The following is a 16,542-nucleotide window of genomic DNA, read 5'->3' as shown; positions in this document are numbered from 1 at the left end:
TGCTCAAGACTCGCTTGGAATCCAGCTGAATCCCTCGTTTATGAGACCCGGTGCGATGTTAGGTGTTTAGTGTTCGTCACCATACCCGTTTTCAATGAAGTGGGTAAAGCGGATTGAAGGCATCGAGTTTATTATTCCGTCGCCATGGTCGATTTAAATGCAACATTTTGTTGGTCTCTACTTGACTGTACAATTGTCACTTTTAGATCGCACGGACCGCATTGCTGACCGTGTACTATTTGACAGAGGACATCAGTTAGGTCGTTTAGGTTCCATTCAAGTTCACCTACTTATGCACTTGTATAAGGGTATGAAAAAGCTGCCAGTATTTTACATTTCTAAAATGTCTGTATGTGGAAAGGAGCACTTTGGACTGAATGACGCTGCGTTAAATGTCAGCCTAGGTTTTTCGTCGCGTCCTACCACTGTATCATCCGTTTATTGTGACCCGTTGTTTTTAGACACTAGGATATGATTTCACTATGAAGCACTGTTTCTATTACTGATTGCCTCTCACCTTCCCGCTTTCTCGATCAGGTTTGCTTTTGACCTACGACATTTTGAACCTCTTCCCCTTCTCATCGGACTCCAAACGGATGGGCATCATTGTGCGTGATCGTGCAACCAATAAGATTACATTCTATGTGAAAGGCGCAGACACTGTGATGAGCACACTGGTTTCATATACCGACTGGCTTGAAGATGAGGCAGGCAATTTAGCCCGTGAAGGACTTCGGACGCTTGTGGTAGCATCGCGATCACTCACTAATGAACAGTATGATGACTTTGCCGCGAGGTAGGTGTTATCAATTTTGATCATTTCACACACATGTCTGACCGTGCACAGTTCATCAGTGTTGGTCTACAGCTTTTCTCCTTTCCAAGGGAAAGGGACATGCTTACCCCCCATCTTCTCATCCAGTTTAAGCACATTAATGACATAGTGACCCGCCCAAACCAACACCTTGGAACAAATGTGCAGCTGCTGACTGTTCCGAGCGAAGCTGTTAACTAGTTAGATAAACACTCTAAGCGCCAGGATGTTATATTTTTCCGCACCTGTGCAATAAGCCACTCAGTGACCATGAACCATGAACAGAGCGCTTTCTGTTCTCCTGTCCTCTTCTTGAGACTGTTTGTCAGATCTAGATTCAGTGGAATCTCAAGGATTTTGTTGACCGGATTCCTCAGCAAGCATCTTAATACTTGTTCCATCTTCATCCAGTAGATTCTTTGCAACGCTTTTCACAACACACACCCTCTCTCTCTCTCTGAGGCTAAGATCATCGCGTGCTCTTTTCTTCTAGTTGTCACTGTCACCCTGTATAATAACCTTGCATCTCGTCTACTTTTTAAGGCGTTCAATGAGCAGACGTTTTTTAAACAGTATTTTATGACTGATGTGATACCGCTGTAAATTCGTATGCTAAAAATTCACCTTGGGGGTGTGTAACGCTCCTATTGACTTGACACGGCATGAACACTTCGTTTCTTTCTATGCATCGGATTTAGCTTCTTCGGATGCGGTGTTAGTTTCTTTCCTTGAGTGATCTAGACGTTGCACTCTTCAATTACTGAACTCCAGTAGAAACTTGACTGACATGAGTGGTTCAAACGATCAGCTAGAAGTGTTGGTGGCTATCCGTGTTTATACGTTTTGCGATTCCGATTGCCTTAATGCAAATAAAACAGAGCGTATTTACGTCGGCTTCATTAGCCACACATTAGATACTCGAAAAAGTAAATAAAAACATCCGATATGCGACGTGACCGACCCCAAAACCATCCAAGACTGCGTGGTACTTGCCGAAAACGGGGTTATCTCTTCAAATGACACGCACGCATTGTTGTGCATCCATCTGAATTGCCAAAAAAGTTAAACATGTCGTAATTCACTTTTAGGTACTCCGATCAAGCGAGAAATTCTCGATCCCTGCCCTTTGCTAGTGATTCTGCTTCAGACGGAAATACCCGCACTACAGAACTCTCGAAATTGTTCGCAGTCCAAATACGTAATATGACCAGCTTCGATGTGCCGCACCATTGTACAAGGTGTGGTGTTCAACGATGTGTTAGTGTGCGATCCTCTCACCAATCGTGGAGATGCTCAGTTTCCTACTCCAACTTATGTGGTAATTAGTGATTCGGGTAAGCTACACTGCTTGGCCCTCGGTCGGACGGTGTGATCTTGTTACTCGCCCTCGTAATGTACCCTGACTGGAAAATTTCCCAGAGTGCACTCCGTTCAAATCAGTACATAGCAGCCGACTACAGAATCCAAGAGCTTTAGCCGGACGAATACATTCGCTTTTGATGTAGCTTTCTATACAAAGTTGCAGGCGTTCGTGCGCTCCTATGGTGCTTTTTTTTGTAGGGTGACCGCGTTCAATTAGCCTTTTACCTACGAACGCCGAATGAGCGGTTAGTAACAGAAAAGTTGTGGGGCCCCCACGTAACTGCACATCTGGTGCTGAACTGTTTGCAAACCAGCTGACATACCCAACTGCCACCTCGTCTACCACCAAACGTAATCGAGCTACTAATATTTTTACACGATACAGGCTTAAGTTAACGAATGCGGAGTGGAATTCCGCTTGCCGACGTCCATGGCACAGCTCAAATGAACTCATCGTCTTCATTAGTTAATGAAAGTATTTATCGGTTGTCATGATCTCGTTCGTCATGGAACTTCGGCTTTGTGCTACCTAATTGAAGACAAGCTGGCTCAGGAAACAATGGTGAACCTACCTTCTGATGACGTTGCAAAAGTACACGCTTATGTGGATTCCACTTTGAGTTTTATTCAGATGCGCGTTCCATGTCTCGACGTTTCTCACATTCGCACAGTTAACCTTTCTCCAAATTTCTGTTGAAAACGAAGTCTTCTCATGATCTAAGGTGGAAGTTGCAGCTTTCCAAACTTCCCTGAAGGCTATTCCAGTGGCTAAATTTCGAATGCTTCAGATCTGGAACTCCATTCTTCAAGTGACCGTGGACAATTTGTTTCTAGATGGGTCCCTGCCGTTCGTCTCAAGTGACCTGGCCAGCAGAGCTATTTTTCCATCACATTACACTCGAATCCAGCAGTGCTCACTTTTCGGAGAACCTTGATGTCGCGGTCTGGTTTCCCCATGTAATTCGCTGAAGGCGGCGAAAAAAACATTCAGACATCGCAACTTAGCTGCCCATATTTTGCAACATTGCCAATTCTCTGCACGGTTATATCTTGTCACTCATGTACGTCCATCTTGCTTTTAGATATCATACTGCAAAGATGTCAGTGACAGAACGTGTAGACAAAATGCAAGCTGTCGTAGCAACGCTGGAGACAGAATTAGAGGTGCTATGCCTCACCGGCGTGGAGGATAAACTACAGGAAGGTGTAAGTTTTCACTGTTTTCGACTCGCCTCTGCCGGTGGATATACATGGATTGCCTGGTGTCCTTTATCTATCGCTTCTTATCTTCCTTCCAGGTGCGTCCTACTCTGGAGGCTTTGCGCAATGCTGGAATCCGTGTATGGATGTTAACCGGGGACAAACTGGAAACTGCGGAGTGTATTGCTAAATCTTCTCGTCTAGTGGCTCGTAACATGCCTGTCTATGTGTTCCAGAATGTTACAGGCAGAATGGATGCCCATTTCGAACTCAATTCATTCCGAAAACGCTGTGACCATGCTTTGCTAATAACAGGCATTGCAATGGAAGTGAGTGTTGATCGGGTCGTGAATCCCTGGATTCCGCTGTAGTATTAATAAAAAAACGGAAATGTCTTCGGTTGGAATAGAGCTAAGATCTCCTCAGCATGCCGTATCACGGAATTGATAATATCCACCATTCATCTTCATTTACTGATATTTGATATTCTCCATATCTGTCCTATACAAAACTATAAAAACAAAATCTGGATTAGAACTTGTTAAAATGCTTCTTGGACTGTCAAAGCAGCTTATACGTTGTTACAACCATTATCTTCTTTAGACTTGTCTACGATACTACGAACACGAATTCATTGAACTCGCTCGCCAGTCACCTGCCGTGGTTGTTTGTCGGTGTTCGCCTACGCAGAAAACCCAAATTGTTCGACTTCTTCGTATGCACACACGCTCCCGTGTAGCTGCGATTGGTGATGGGGGGAATGACGTGGGTATGATTCAGGCGGCGGACGTGGGTCTTGGTCTAGAGGGCAAAGAAGGCAGACAAGCTAGCCTTGCTTCAGATTTCAGTCTCACTCAGTTCCGTCACACGGCTCGTTTGCTCCTGGTTCATGGGAGAAACTGCTACAAAAGCACTTCAGCCCTTGCTCTGTTCGTCATTCATCGGGGTACGTGCTTCTAAACTTCTTTAATTCAGGTGATCTTACGCTCGCCTTAAAGGTTAGTTGCTTGACCAGTTATGATGGCAACACTCATTCTTCATGTAAGTCTAATCCGTCGATCGTGTGTCCGTTTTTTTGTAGGCTGTATCATCACCGTCATGCAGGCCGTCTTCTCCGCCGTCTTCTCCTTTGTCTCCGTCTCCCTCTTTCCTGGTTTCCTGTTGGTCGGCTACGCCACCGTGTTCACAATGTTTCCTGTGTTCTCACTGGTACTAGACAAGGATGTTCCCGACCGTATTGCACTCACTTATCCCGAGCTATATAAAACACTACAAAAGGGTCGCGAGATCACATTCAAGTCGTTCTTTGTCTGGCTACTCATTAGCGTATATCAAGGTCAGTTTCTCAGTGTTTTGGGCTCGCTTCTATATGCATTAGTTTGGTTACTGTCTGATTTTCTCCAACCTCCTGTCTTGCTGTGGTCTGCCCTCAGGTGGTGTCATCATGTACGGTGCGCTGTTACTATTTGAAGATGAGTTCATCCATGTGGTTGCCATCACCTTCACCTCCCTCCTGCTGACCGAACTCCTTATGGTCGCAATTACGATCCGGACGTGGCACCTGTTGATGGTACTGGCGGAAATTATCAGTTTGGCCATCTACGCGCTGACCTTGGTTGTGATGCGGGAACAATTCGGTGAGTTAGGTACCTGCATGATCTACGCTCTGTAGACGTACTTTCATTTCCTAAACACCCAAAATGCATGTAGACTTATTTTGTTCGTACGACAGACAGCTTCATCAACAGCTGACCTTGATTTCTTTTAGTTTTGAAAAAGTGCTATCGGTTTTTGATTCGCATAATCTGTTTGTCTTTTCCTTTGTTACTACTAGTTTTGGCTCGTAAGAAATATTTTTCAGCCTAAACGATTGGTAGTGGTATCCCCGGAACGTCGGTGTGCTCTCTCTCACGCCTTTTATTTGAGCCATTCGTTCAGATTCGGTAGTTTTTTTTTCCTAGGCGCGATGAATTTACGAGTTTCATCAACTACTTCTGGAAATCTGGAGCTCTTGCTGGGGCCCTTTAGCCGCACAGTGCTCTTTGCTGCAAAACCTTTGCGAGTGGAATAAAACTTGTACGCCAAGCTGTTGCATTTTGTTGCGTATATGATCAAACCAAAAACCATCCCGATCTACGTTCATATTTTTGTACCTCACCAAATTTCATTGTCCACTGAAGCAATCATACCTCTGGCGGAAACGTCTTGTGGAATAATTTCCCAGCATCGCTGAAACCCCGGGATGCCTAAATGGGGCTCAAAATTCTAGACTAGCACTCTGGCGCCCGATTGCTTTAGTCCATCAGGGACACGCCATAGCTTTCGAAAATTCAATTCCACCCTGCGAATACTGAGTACCGCTACCGCCTCATCGATTTGACAAATTGTAACAGTATCGCCCCATTTTGTTGGTTAGCTTGGCAAGTATCTTGTGTTGATCTGCTTAGAATGAACACGTGGGCAGGTGGGCACGTGGCCCACCTGACCTTATCAATTGTTTACTCCCTATCAGGTCTCGGCTCCCTGTGACTTCTAGTTACGATTCAAGCAACCGATTTACGGTAAAGTTGTTCTCCGCACAATTCGGAACTCGAGTGTTTTGGCTCACAAAGCTCTCCGTCAGTATGCCCCAGCTTTCCATGGTACCTGTCAAAGGCCGACCATCTCTTTTCATACTGGCCTCATGTGAATTTTGTAATAATCTGTCCACAAAGTTCAGGATGATTTTGGTACGCGGATTTCATCCAACTGTTTTATTAACATCAAAGTCGCTATATAACGAAATATACAGGAAAAGCGATCTCTGTTAAGTCGTTCTTGGAAATAGCTCCTCCCCTACCGGCATTTGTCACTTTTTTTCAACAGCTCACCCATTAGTGTCCTATTGGCACTAGTTTCTAACCACTGGATCAATGATGCTTCGGGTTTCGATTGTGACGATGTGAGGACGTATTTGTTTGTTTCTATCGCTTTACCGATTTGTGTACATTTACTATGGGTATGTTGTCCCGTAGCAGCAGGGATGGAACCCCTTTCGCTTCATCCTGCTAGCTCGTCCGATTGCTCGCAGGTAACAATTTCTGCTGAAAGCTTTCGGACTGCGGAATTCCGTTCAGCCATGAGACCTCGTTTCACGGCTGACTAAAGCTGATTAGCAAATCTTATGCTGCGAATCCTGCTCATAAAGTGGAAAAGCTAACACAAGCAAGTAGCCATGTCGCACTTACCGCTGGTGCATGATGATTTTGATTAACTTTGGAACGCTAATCGGACTCTACAAGAAGTTTTTAGGACAGTTTCCCCTTCTTTAAGTTGAACTTGAGGATACTCGCTTTCTCAGTGATATAGGGCTTTTTCCGTCAATTTTCCCCTCTTTTCCACTCTTCCCTCATGCTTGCGCGACGATAGCGCACCAGTATTTACTCCCGATGGATTGCTGTCGACTGCGATGACGATGATAAGGCACAATTGCTGAATTTTCAGTGCATTTGCTTATGCACCATAATGCGTTGCTCGTTTAAGCTTTGTCAAACTGTCCTAAATTCCAGTAGGCAGGAGGAATTGGAAGAACAGATCAGTTCTGTTGGTGATCTTTTTTGGGAAATTCGCCTCCCATAGTGGTGATTCGTGACAAATAGGTAAACTCTGCGGTTGCTACGCCCAATTTGTGCATTCCAGTGGGATCGTAATAATTTCAGTCCGGAATACCACGGCAAACGCTCATTGAATGCTTAACTCAGTCGCGCTTTGTGTGCTCGATGACAGAGCTGTTTATTATTTTGAACCTCGGTGGCATCGTTTCGTGTTGCTGCTTATCAAGTGTTCCTCCCCCCACTAAACCGTACATTCCTCAGGAACATCCTACTCTGCTGCTATATCAGTGGGCGTTTTGAGGAGTGCCCGAATTAGCACAATTTGATTGTAAAAAATCTAACATCCCTTTGGAAGTGTATGAGTTAACCACAGTCGGTGTTGCTCTATAATATGTTCGGCCTAATAGGTATCTCCATGTCGCTCAAATACAACGGCAGCAACAAATGGATAATTTGATTCGGCGAGATGGCCGAAGTGGTTAGAGCGCGGATTACTAACCTGAAGGTCCGCGGTTCGAATCCGACCTCCGCCACTCGACTTCCCCTGTCTAGGCTTGGGCAACCTGGCAGTATCCCAGCCCTCGTGCTCCCTTCGGGTGGCATGGCAGCTAGGCACCGGAAGGGTGCTACAGCTGAACGCTTTATCTTTTTTTTTTATCTTTTTATCACAACTCTGGACATCTGCCCACTTTGGAAAGCTGTCCAGGCCAAACGGTACTGGATACGCGGTTTTCTCAACAGAGCCTATATTTTGCATGTGTGCGCGTTCTAAGGTTACCCACTGTCGCTGTCAGTCAGTGGATTCACCTTACACAGAACGACCACAAAATTCACCACGTGAACAGGAACATAATCACTCGAGTTATGGTTGTTTCGCAGGTTGCAACACTAACCTTTGACAGTCTCTGCTTCCCGTTGGATTTGCAGAGTACCAATCTCAAGCGTGAAAAATGATCTAGTTCACCAATACCCTTGGTACCGACAACCTCGTAGTATCTAGGGTATGCCAACTTGGGGTTTACGTTCCACAGGAGATCATTTTTTTCGGCAACAAAACTAACATTGTTCAAACTGACTAATTTGATGTATTCGCGTGCTCTCTTGTTTTAGATCCAAATTTTCTACGTACCTTTGGATTCTTTTGGAGGGTTCTGGCAATCACCGGGATCAGTTGTATACCCATCATCATTTTGAAGTTTATTCACTACAAGTTCCGTCCTTCGATTTATTCCAAACTCCAATAATCGTTGCGTGATATTTGACAGTTCCCCATGACCTCTCGATGCGCCTATGCACATCACTAACCAAATTCTGTTGACGCTGATATCGTCCTTTTTCCTTCACACATGTTTTAGATCATCCCTTGTCTTCATGCATCCTGTTTTTTGTCACTTGTGAACGTCCGTCATAATGGACCAAGTCATCTGTCGCCATTTTGTGATCTAGTTGGATTAGAACTGTCTGCTCTCGAGACATGTTTCTTCCTGAACTCTGTTGTAAGGTATCATGTTTCACCACTTTGACGTCAACATATATGCTCTTGATTAGAGGCTAATAGCATTACATTACACTCCCGACGTTTATTATTCGCCATTGTGGTCTGATGAAGTGGATACTCTATCGTCCGTAGGCGTAATATTGAGTATTATCCCGTCCGAATGCTCCAAAGTATTCAGTAAACAGTTTTCCATCCATAGAGCATGCTGTATTGGAGTTTACGCCATCCTTGTGTTCGCATTCCAGACAGGAACAAACAGCACTTCTTATGCTACCACCATCCAAAGAGTATGGTGGCCAGGTGCTCTCGCACCTAATCTTCTCCGACATGGAGTGGATACCAGACAGCTCGCTTTGTTGAATGTGCATCACTTTAGTGCGTGGACATCATCGTTCGGTGCTTCACCTTATTGCCTTCGTGTTCACAGGCATTGAGCAATGTTCTTCTAACGAATATGTTAGGTAGATAGACTCTAAAATGGTTTATACAACTGACATCGACACGTCCCTCTCAACTAGGTGACTAACTATACGGCACTTCCATGTTAACTTCAGCCATCCTGAAGTGCGTGCTGAAACCATCGCTGCGTTCTTCGTTCTATCTTCTGGTGGTACATAAATTGTAGTATACGGTGTCTGTCATTTTGATTGATTCATGTGTAAATATCGGAAAATCACTGTCCCCTGGTGCTTCCATAGCGTGAATATTATATAACTGGCGACCACGCCAGGATGGTTACCACACACAGAGTAGACCTACCACAAAGATCCTGGCTCTACATATGTGCATACAGGTCTCAGAGGTAGCAAGTTGCTCACTCACACACGTTAGACGCAGCCCCAGATACAGCAACCTCAGCACACGCTGATCAGCCTCACGCACCACACCACTAGCACCGGCCGGTTCACGTAGGCCATGCTACACCGGGGACGGTGTTTTTCAAAAAGGAGGCCAGTGTAGTATACGGTGTCTGTCAGTTTGATTGATTCATATGTAAGTATTGGTGATGTGCAACCTTGCTTACTGAGCTTTGGCCCATGAGCTTTGTTTCTGTTTTCCATCCACAGAAATTGTCGTGAACACGTGCCTTCGGAGAATCACTGTCCCCTGGTGCTTCCATAACGTGCATATTACAAAATTCACAGTAAAAGGTCACGAAGAAATGTCATGGCGAACTGTTTCATTTTCAACATTAGGCGTTAGTTCGTTCGTATGAAGGTAAGCGTAACTGGTACACCGAGATCGTGACGACGAGTAGAGACTATCATCGCTAGGGTAATTAACTATTTCACTTGTTCAGGAAGGACGTCATCATTGATTGGTTTCCAACTAAACCAAATGAAAAGTGTTGTGTAGCTTAAATTGGATCACACTGACAGTGCGTATCTGGTGATATACTTATCATCAGCAGTGGGAAGGCAATGATGCCACTCATACCACGTTGTTACTGTTCGAGTTGATAACCACAGCTGAACGTCTAATGTTTACCTCTGTTGCACTGACCGGCCGATAAATCAACTGTTATTATCCTCGATGTGACCTCTTCCTCAGCCTATTCGGTTGAATAGTTCCGTAGTCTTGTTTACTTGCGTTTACCTAGGTTACCTATTTGAGCGCTTTCCGGTACATTATTTACTGTGGCCTAGCCAGAGTGAGTAGAGTTTGTGTGACTTGGGTAAGCATATGATGAGGATTTCGCGAATGTTCAACTGTACTGGCTAGTTAGTCTACCTACCACAAACAGGGCATCACATGGTAATCATTTTGTAGGTAATTCTTGGTTAATTAAGCAAACTCTGTCCGCGTTTTGCGGGTTTTTAACCGCAATCTGCACACAACATACCGTTGATGTGGGGTTTTGTTCGCGGCTGTATAAACTACCATGGGTGAATTACCACAAGCTGTTCACAAATTAGCCATTTTTTGTTATTTCATGGTTACTTATCTACGCTCTGACATGAAATGCCCGGTATGTAACCGGTATTGGATGATCATTTCTTGGGTATCCGGTCGCGTTCTACCCATGTTGCACAGTCGAATAACAAAGAGTTGTGAATCGGTTCTGTTTTGCCCATATTTCCTGGCCAAGGAACCGGTTCCCAACAATTGTGCCGTGATCACCCCATTGCGGTTGGACACAACTGCACTAGTTGAATCTCTAGTACGACTGCCTTAACCCATACTAGGACCGTCATTCTGTGCTGCCGTGGAGCTTGCATGACGTGTGCATTCAGAGGACCAAACATACTACGATCAGCCGTACGCTACAAGACGGTGTTTGTAGTAAATTTGCAGTGCTTGCGGTAGGGATGTGGAAGGAATTAAGAAGCTTCGTTTAGACCTCCAGAATTTTAATATTTATGTGAGCGGCGACGTTTCCTTATCTCGAAGAAAGACGGGTTAGATGAGGTTGGCCTCAAATCCACTCACTCCGGTCTCCCAACAGTTGACCGTGGGCATCGACGGATTGTCCAATGTGGTCTTGCTTTGGTGAATTTGACTCCAATAGCACTTATTCCTGGATCGTTTTATCCAACAGGCCGTGAATCAACCATAAACTCCGTGTAACTTAACGACCACCGAACATTGATCAACCAATCGGTCGTCGAAATATCAACCAGCAGCAGGGAACCGCAATTTTAGTATTGTTCCTTGAGTGTGCAGCTAAATTTTGTCTACGCTAAGTGCATACACATACGACAGTCTGTCTTCTCTCAGTACTTGGCATATAGTCGGGAGGCGTCAGTTTATTAATCCCGGAGAACTACCAGAGTCCAATAGTAGTCGTCCAACGCTGTGGACAAATGAGTCATCATCAGCAACAGCAACATCAGTGTTAACACTGGTGCTTCACCGTCGTACGTATGGATAAATGATGAAAACACGTGAAATTGACTTTATTCACTGCGTGACCTACCAGATAAGATCAAACGACCACCGGATATTGCTTAGGTAAGTGACCTCCATTGATGATGAGAGAATCGACACGATTGTTGCAGAGGTGCTCACAGATCCTCCGACTCTAACTAGNGAAAGACGTGAAAGAGGTGTGGAATACGTTAGTCACTGAAAATAGTCTCGACCTATTTCGATCAACCATCCAGAGGGGGATAGTTTTCAATGAACCATCATGGAATAGGTCGGCGCAGCAATCCTGTTACAAGAATGCCATCTGGAAATATGGACCAATTTCCCTCACTTAGCATTCTACATATCAGCTTCTGGTAACAATGTGTACTGTTGAATGAATTTTGAAAACTAGTCGTCCATCAGAAAGACTGATAATACGTGAAATATCACTGTCAAATTGGGAAGACGTACTGAATCTGGACAGGCTATATCCAGCTTACAGTAAGGAAATCGAGAATCCCGGATAATTTCCCTGACAGAATTTATTTGTTCCGTACGAGGTGGAGAATAAGGCCTCATTCTATGGCCTCTTGTTCTAATCTTCAAAATCGTGAGCAAACACTGCAAAGTTCATCGCGACATTGCCCGGGTATTTGTGACATCCAGTGCCTCCTGATCCTGTCTTTCACAGGCTCACTGAAAGCGAAAGGTGGCGTATCTGCTGAAAACAAGTTGGTTTTCAGTCACAGCCATCAGGTGAGAGCGGCGGGAATCCCGCAAAAGCTCCACCACCCTTTACCCATTCAAAGAAGAGTGTAGTTCCCGTTGGAGTTGCCTATTCCGCCGACTTTTGAACTAGTGTTCCTAAGCCGCCACACAGTAACCGCCCGCATCGAAAAGACGGCGCACAAGCAGGGCAAGTTCATTTATATCAAAAGACGTAATGCCTTTGCACACTTCCTTCATCGATTTTGTCTCGTTTATTTGTGAATGCTGTAAAAGGGGAAATCCTTGGATGAGACCTTGAAAACATTTGGACTCTAAGGAAAATAGTAGGAGCTTATTGACCATTTATGGTCGTTGGATTATTTACTGAGCTAGGTAAGTTACAAACGTTTCACCGCCACTGTCAATGCGCTTTATGGGAACGAAGCATGGACGAACTACCCCTCCACGTTCCGTCCCCCAGCAACGAAGTTGGAGTCACTTCGATCGGTGATGAAACTTCTGCAATTATATTGCCTAGCTTAGTGAACAATCCAAAGGCTATTGAACGCTCCTGTATATCATAGTACCTAACTAGTAAACGAACGTACAAATCAATACCCAAACTTCAACTTCTATCGGGAAAGCAGACAATGCCCAAATGGTCCCTTTGGATCAGGGTAGACAAAGCGTTCAGCTCGTGTATTTTTATAACAATGACATGGTATTGATCAGCATTTCAAGAGAAGCCAACTGATGTATTGTACTAGCTTCAATGACTAAGGCCAGTCCAGCTAAAGGCCTCTTAGTTTGGTATTTAGTAATCGAAGAAGCAGGATTTCGACTAAACGTAAACAGACTGATCGAGTACGTCCGTAATTTAGTCCTTCTCCAAGGTTCCTATCTGTTCATTCTCTAGCTACTGTTGGCTGTGGTAAGCGGAATCCAATCCTGGCTGGTCTTCGAGACGCTGCCAATGGCTACCAGGCCTAATTGGTTAAATAAAATGACTGATGTTCACGGGATCCAACCATCACTTACGAGCACTTTTCATCCACAGGCTTCAGTTGACCCGTTTTCAGACTCACAACAAAGTGAGCAAACCTTGTTGATCATCAGAGGACAGGGATAAACACTCCCTGGTACTATGATTTTTCCGATGGGGTGACAGTATTTGGGTGAGTTCTTACTGGCAGCAGTTTGTTCATGTAAGTGAGGTCTTCAGGTCACCACATACTTGAAATTGGAAGTGAATATCCTGAATTATCGTCAGTTGCAGCTTGCAAAGGCGGTCTCATTTTTCCAATGAGGAATTGTGCTTGTGAAGTTCTTACTTTCTGTAGTAAACCCTATGTGTGGTATATACATATGCATGGATGATGATGTGGAAATAGTTCATGGGCGTATGACCACTCGATGGAAGTATTTCTTGAGCCAATAAAGATTCCCATTACTTGAAATCACTATCGATATCTTTGAAGCCGGATCGTACATACAGTCATAAACATATGCCACTGGGATAATAAACATAGTTCACAAGGGACTGGAACCACAAAACTGGGGCACCACAGATTTTCCCTCGCTTGGTGCTCTTCCTAGAAATATTGGCATTTCTCTGCATGGTCAGGTAAACTCCTCTTTCTTTTTCGTGACCAAAGTTCTTCAAGATTTGCTTGCAGATTGATAATGTGGACATTTCATCATTAGAACTTTGTATTGTTCTCCTCTGGTGCTACTATTAAGGATGAAGATGTACACATAAAACTCGGCATTCTTGTATACCACTAACAATAACAGCAATATGACTTGAAAAATCGGAAACTCGTTGTCTAGCAGATGTGTGAACCACGAAAGATTTTGAGTCTCCTACATACGATGAACAGACGAAGCACGAATGCAGGTGAATGACGGGAATGTCCGCAACTCGAGGCCTTCGACAGAGGGTCATAGTCATTCGAAAAATTCCGCTAACAGCCAAACATCTCCGCAGCGTTTTGTCGTGGTAACCTAAACTTTTACAAAACACTAACGGGAATCAGAAAATACTGAAAAAAATAGAAAAAAAATACAGAAAATACTGCATTCAACAGCCAGCGCTGCGTAAACTTGTTTCTCTAGCTTAGCTACTCAAATGTTGAAAGTAGATTATAATTTAGCCGATATTTCAACGTCGATGTTGAATTCTTGGAGCGCGGTCGATTCCCGCCAGTTTTCACCATATCCCTAGAGACATTTCAAGCACATTGCGTGGACATCAACAATTACGTTCACTATAGAAATTGGTGAGCATAAGCTTTTTTGTTTCTTTCCGGCTACTCTCCCCTGGACTGCGCCCGAATCTACAGTTCGGCTGACCCATTTAATTGATTACGGAACGATCATCATGCAGCAACAGAACATTGTGACCCTGTGGATCCGGTACCTTACTCATACGACAGATCTTAGACGGCTCATTCTGTCGTCCTAGGAGTAACACTGTCCAAGTCTTTGAAATGGGATGCGGGTTTTTTGAATATACACGAAGCAAAATAGTCTTCAGGGACAACTCATTTTTCTCCTTCGTGGGATTTTGAAAGCCTATATTGCAATATCAGCGGAGTAGACTAAAGCTCCATCTCGGTTCATTATAGCTTATCCTTCATCGCATATCCTGACCCGAATTTCGGGTTTGGTGACCCTACCCATTTGCCACAACCAGACAATATCTGCTTCTCATCTTACTGTGCTAACCTCTGGAAGGCAATGCTACGTCTCCTATTTTCTATTTTTTGAAAGGTAAATTTGGACACCAACATTGGCCGACCTCGACAATTTCAATTTTTACTGGCGAGTGGCTCTCGTTTTCTTCCCATACATTATGTGGGGGCAAGATGGTTTAGTGGCTAGAGCACAAATTTTCTGACCGGAAGGTCCGTGGTTCGAACCCGACCTCTGCCTCTCGGCTTTCCTTGTCTAGGCTTGGGCAATCTGGCAATATCCCAGACCTCGTGCTTCTTTCGGGTGGCATGGCAGCTAAGTACTGAAAGGGCGTTACAGCTGAATAATTTAATCATTTATTATTGTGGAACGTGTTGGCAGAGTCATCAGTCAGCGTGTATGCATACCGGCCCTAGTTGCTGAGCACATCGACATGTCTTATCAAACCATTGATCTAGTTTTAACCTCTCGTCCATTACACTACACTGGAGTCCCCTCTGTCTCTTTGGTTTTTCGGATCATTGCTTATCCTTTTTATCATGCTTTTCCTGTTTCAAAAATCACTTTCCCCTCTTGTCATACATTCTGGTGATACCATTTTGCACTTCTCTTGAGGATTTGCTCTGCAGTGCCGTTTACGTTTTGTTGAGAAACTGTAACGTTGTCTTGAAGTATTTCTTAGAATTCAGCTCTTTAAACCAGGGGAACGTTTATTCCATGATTGGTTTAGCCGTGCTTATCTGAGGCTGGTACAGAAGAAAATAGCTTTTGGTGGATTCAACTTTGTCCCTTGACACACGCTGACTGCTTTGTTGCATGTAACACATGTTCATCCATGGTCGAAAAAGCAAAAGATGAAAGTACGGCTCGGCTATCGGAAATGCCAGTGAAAGTTTGATCATTTTGAAGTCTGGCTAGAGTACTCAGTCGCAATTTCTGATTTCCTTCATTCCTTGCCTTACTAAACCCATATGTGAGCCCCAAACGCCTTCGGTTATGATATAAGAAATCGTGGCTCAATTTATCCCTCGAATTTCTCGGTCTCTGAATGTTGCTATGTACCAGTGTACACAGCTTCCTCGAATCACTTACTTTTGTGGATTATTGCCATGAAGGGCGCTGTCATCTGCGTTTCGAAATAAAACCTTGAAATTACCTGGTTCTGTAAGTGCGATGTTGATCTTGTCCCTGTTCTTCTCATGGATTTTTGTTTCGGGGTGGAAATTTTTATTTGTCCTTTTGGTTCCCGTACATTTTTTGCTATCTGGCCCCAACAATGTACTGACGGGTACCATCGATCCAAATTGATTTATTATATCACGCCCATCTAGAAAACTTTAGTGAAACAAATGTGGTTGGCCTGGACCTATCAAAAGCGATGACAGACGCCCTCAATACAGACAAGGGTCGCGGTATTTCGCTCCCATTATCCCACGTCCATAAATAAGGCCAAAAGTCCGTTATGGGAGAGGCCACTGGATCTCATTTGAGCGACAGTGAATGCTGCCTGGTTCACGCCTCTTGCGGGCTTGAGAATTTTCGGGAAATTGGAGCAACTTTTTCCAGTGTGTTGTCTTGACTACTGGTTAAACCTCTGGGCCTGTGGACACGGTTGATACAATCTCCGCAGTTGAAACTGATGAGACCGGGGAAGGGAGAGGCTGCAGCGACTGCATAGGGTAACCGAGACAAAGCGGTTTTACTTGGTGGTAGTTGATCCAATACACATACTGATGCTGTATATGAAGAGCGGTTTCAGTGGCAATAAGGCTGCTTGTCGTTTCAAATCATTTGTCAGTGAGATTAAGCCAGCAAAGTACAGG

General features: G+C 44.3%; 2 protein-coding genes across 2 annotated transcripts in view; both read left to right on the top strand.

Moving 5' to 3' along the window:
• The window catches only part of T265_02637 (hypothetical protein), a gene marked incomplete at both ends in the record, with an annotated part of 54,582 nt that extends 46,035 nt beyond the window's left edge, over nt 1–8,547 (top strand). Inside the window, 8 exons of the mRNA XM_009166935.1 lie at nt 538–796; nt 3,259–3,382; nt 3,475–3,705; nt 3,980–4,322; nt 4,352–4,417; nt 4,458–4,712; nt 4,810–5,013; nt 8,080–8,547. Of these exons, the coding sequence (XP_009165199.1) occupies nt 538–796; nt 3,259–3,382; nt 3,475–3,705; nt 3,980–4,322; nt 4,352–4,417; nt 4,458–4,712; nt 4,810–5,013; nt 8,080–8,213 (1,616 nt within the window). The remainder of the gene's footprint in view (nt 1–537; nt 797–3,258; nt 3,383–3,474; nt 3,706–3,979; nt 4,323–4,351; nt 4,418–4,457; nt 4,713–4,809; nt 5,014–8,079) is intronic.
• Nucleotides 8,548–8,827: 280 nt separating this feature from the next.
• On the top strand, nt 8,828–15,045 carry T265_02636 (hypothetical protein; the record flags this gene model as incomplete). Its single annotated transcript, XM_009166934.1, has 4 exons — nt 8,828–8,928; nt 9,535–9,577; nt 14,798–14,881; nt 14,902–15,045. 4 exons carry the CDS (start codon nt 8,828–8,830, stop codon nt 15,043–15,045), a joined length of 372 nt encoding a protein of 123 aa, XP_009165198.1.
• Nucleotides 15,046–16,542: the final 1,497 nt, after the last annotated feature.

Source organism: Opisthorchis viverrini, assembly GCF_000715545.1.
Source record: "Opisthorchis viverrini unplaced genomic scaffold opera_v5_33, whole genome shotgun sequence".
Classification (NCBI taxonomy): domain Eukaryota; kingdom Metazoa; phylum Platyhelminthes; class Trematoda; order Opisthorchiida; family Opisthorchiidae; genus Opisthorchis; species Opisthorchis viverrini.
Note: the sequence above shows the minus strand (reverse complement) of the source record. Positions and strands in the feature narration are given on the sequence as shown.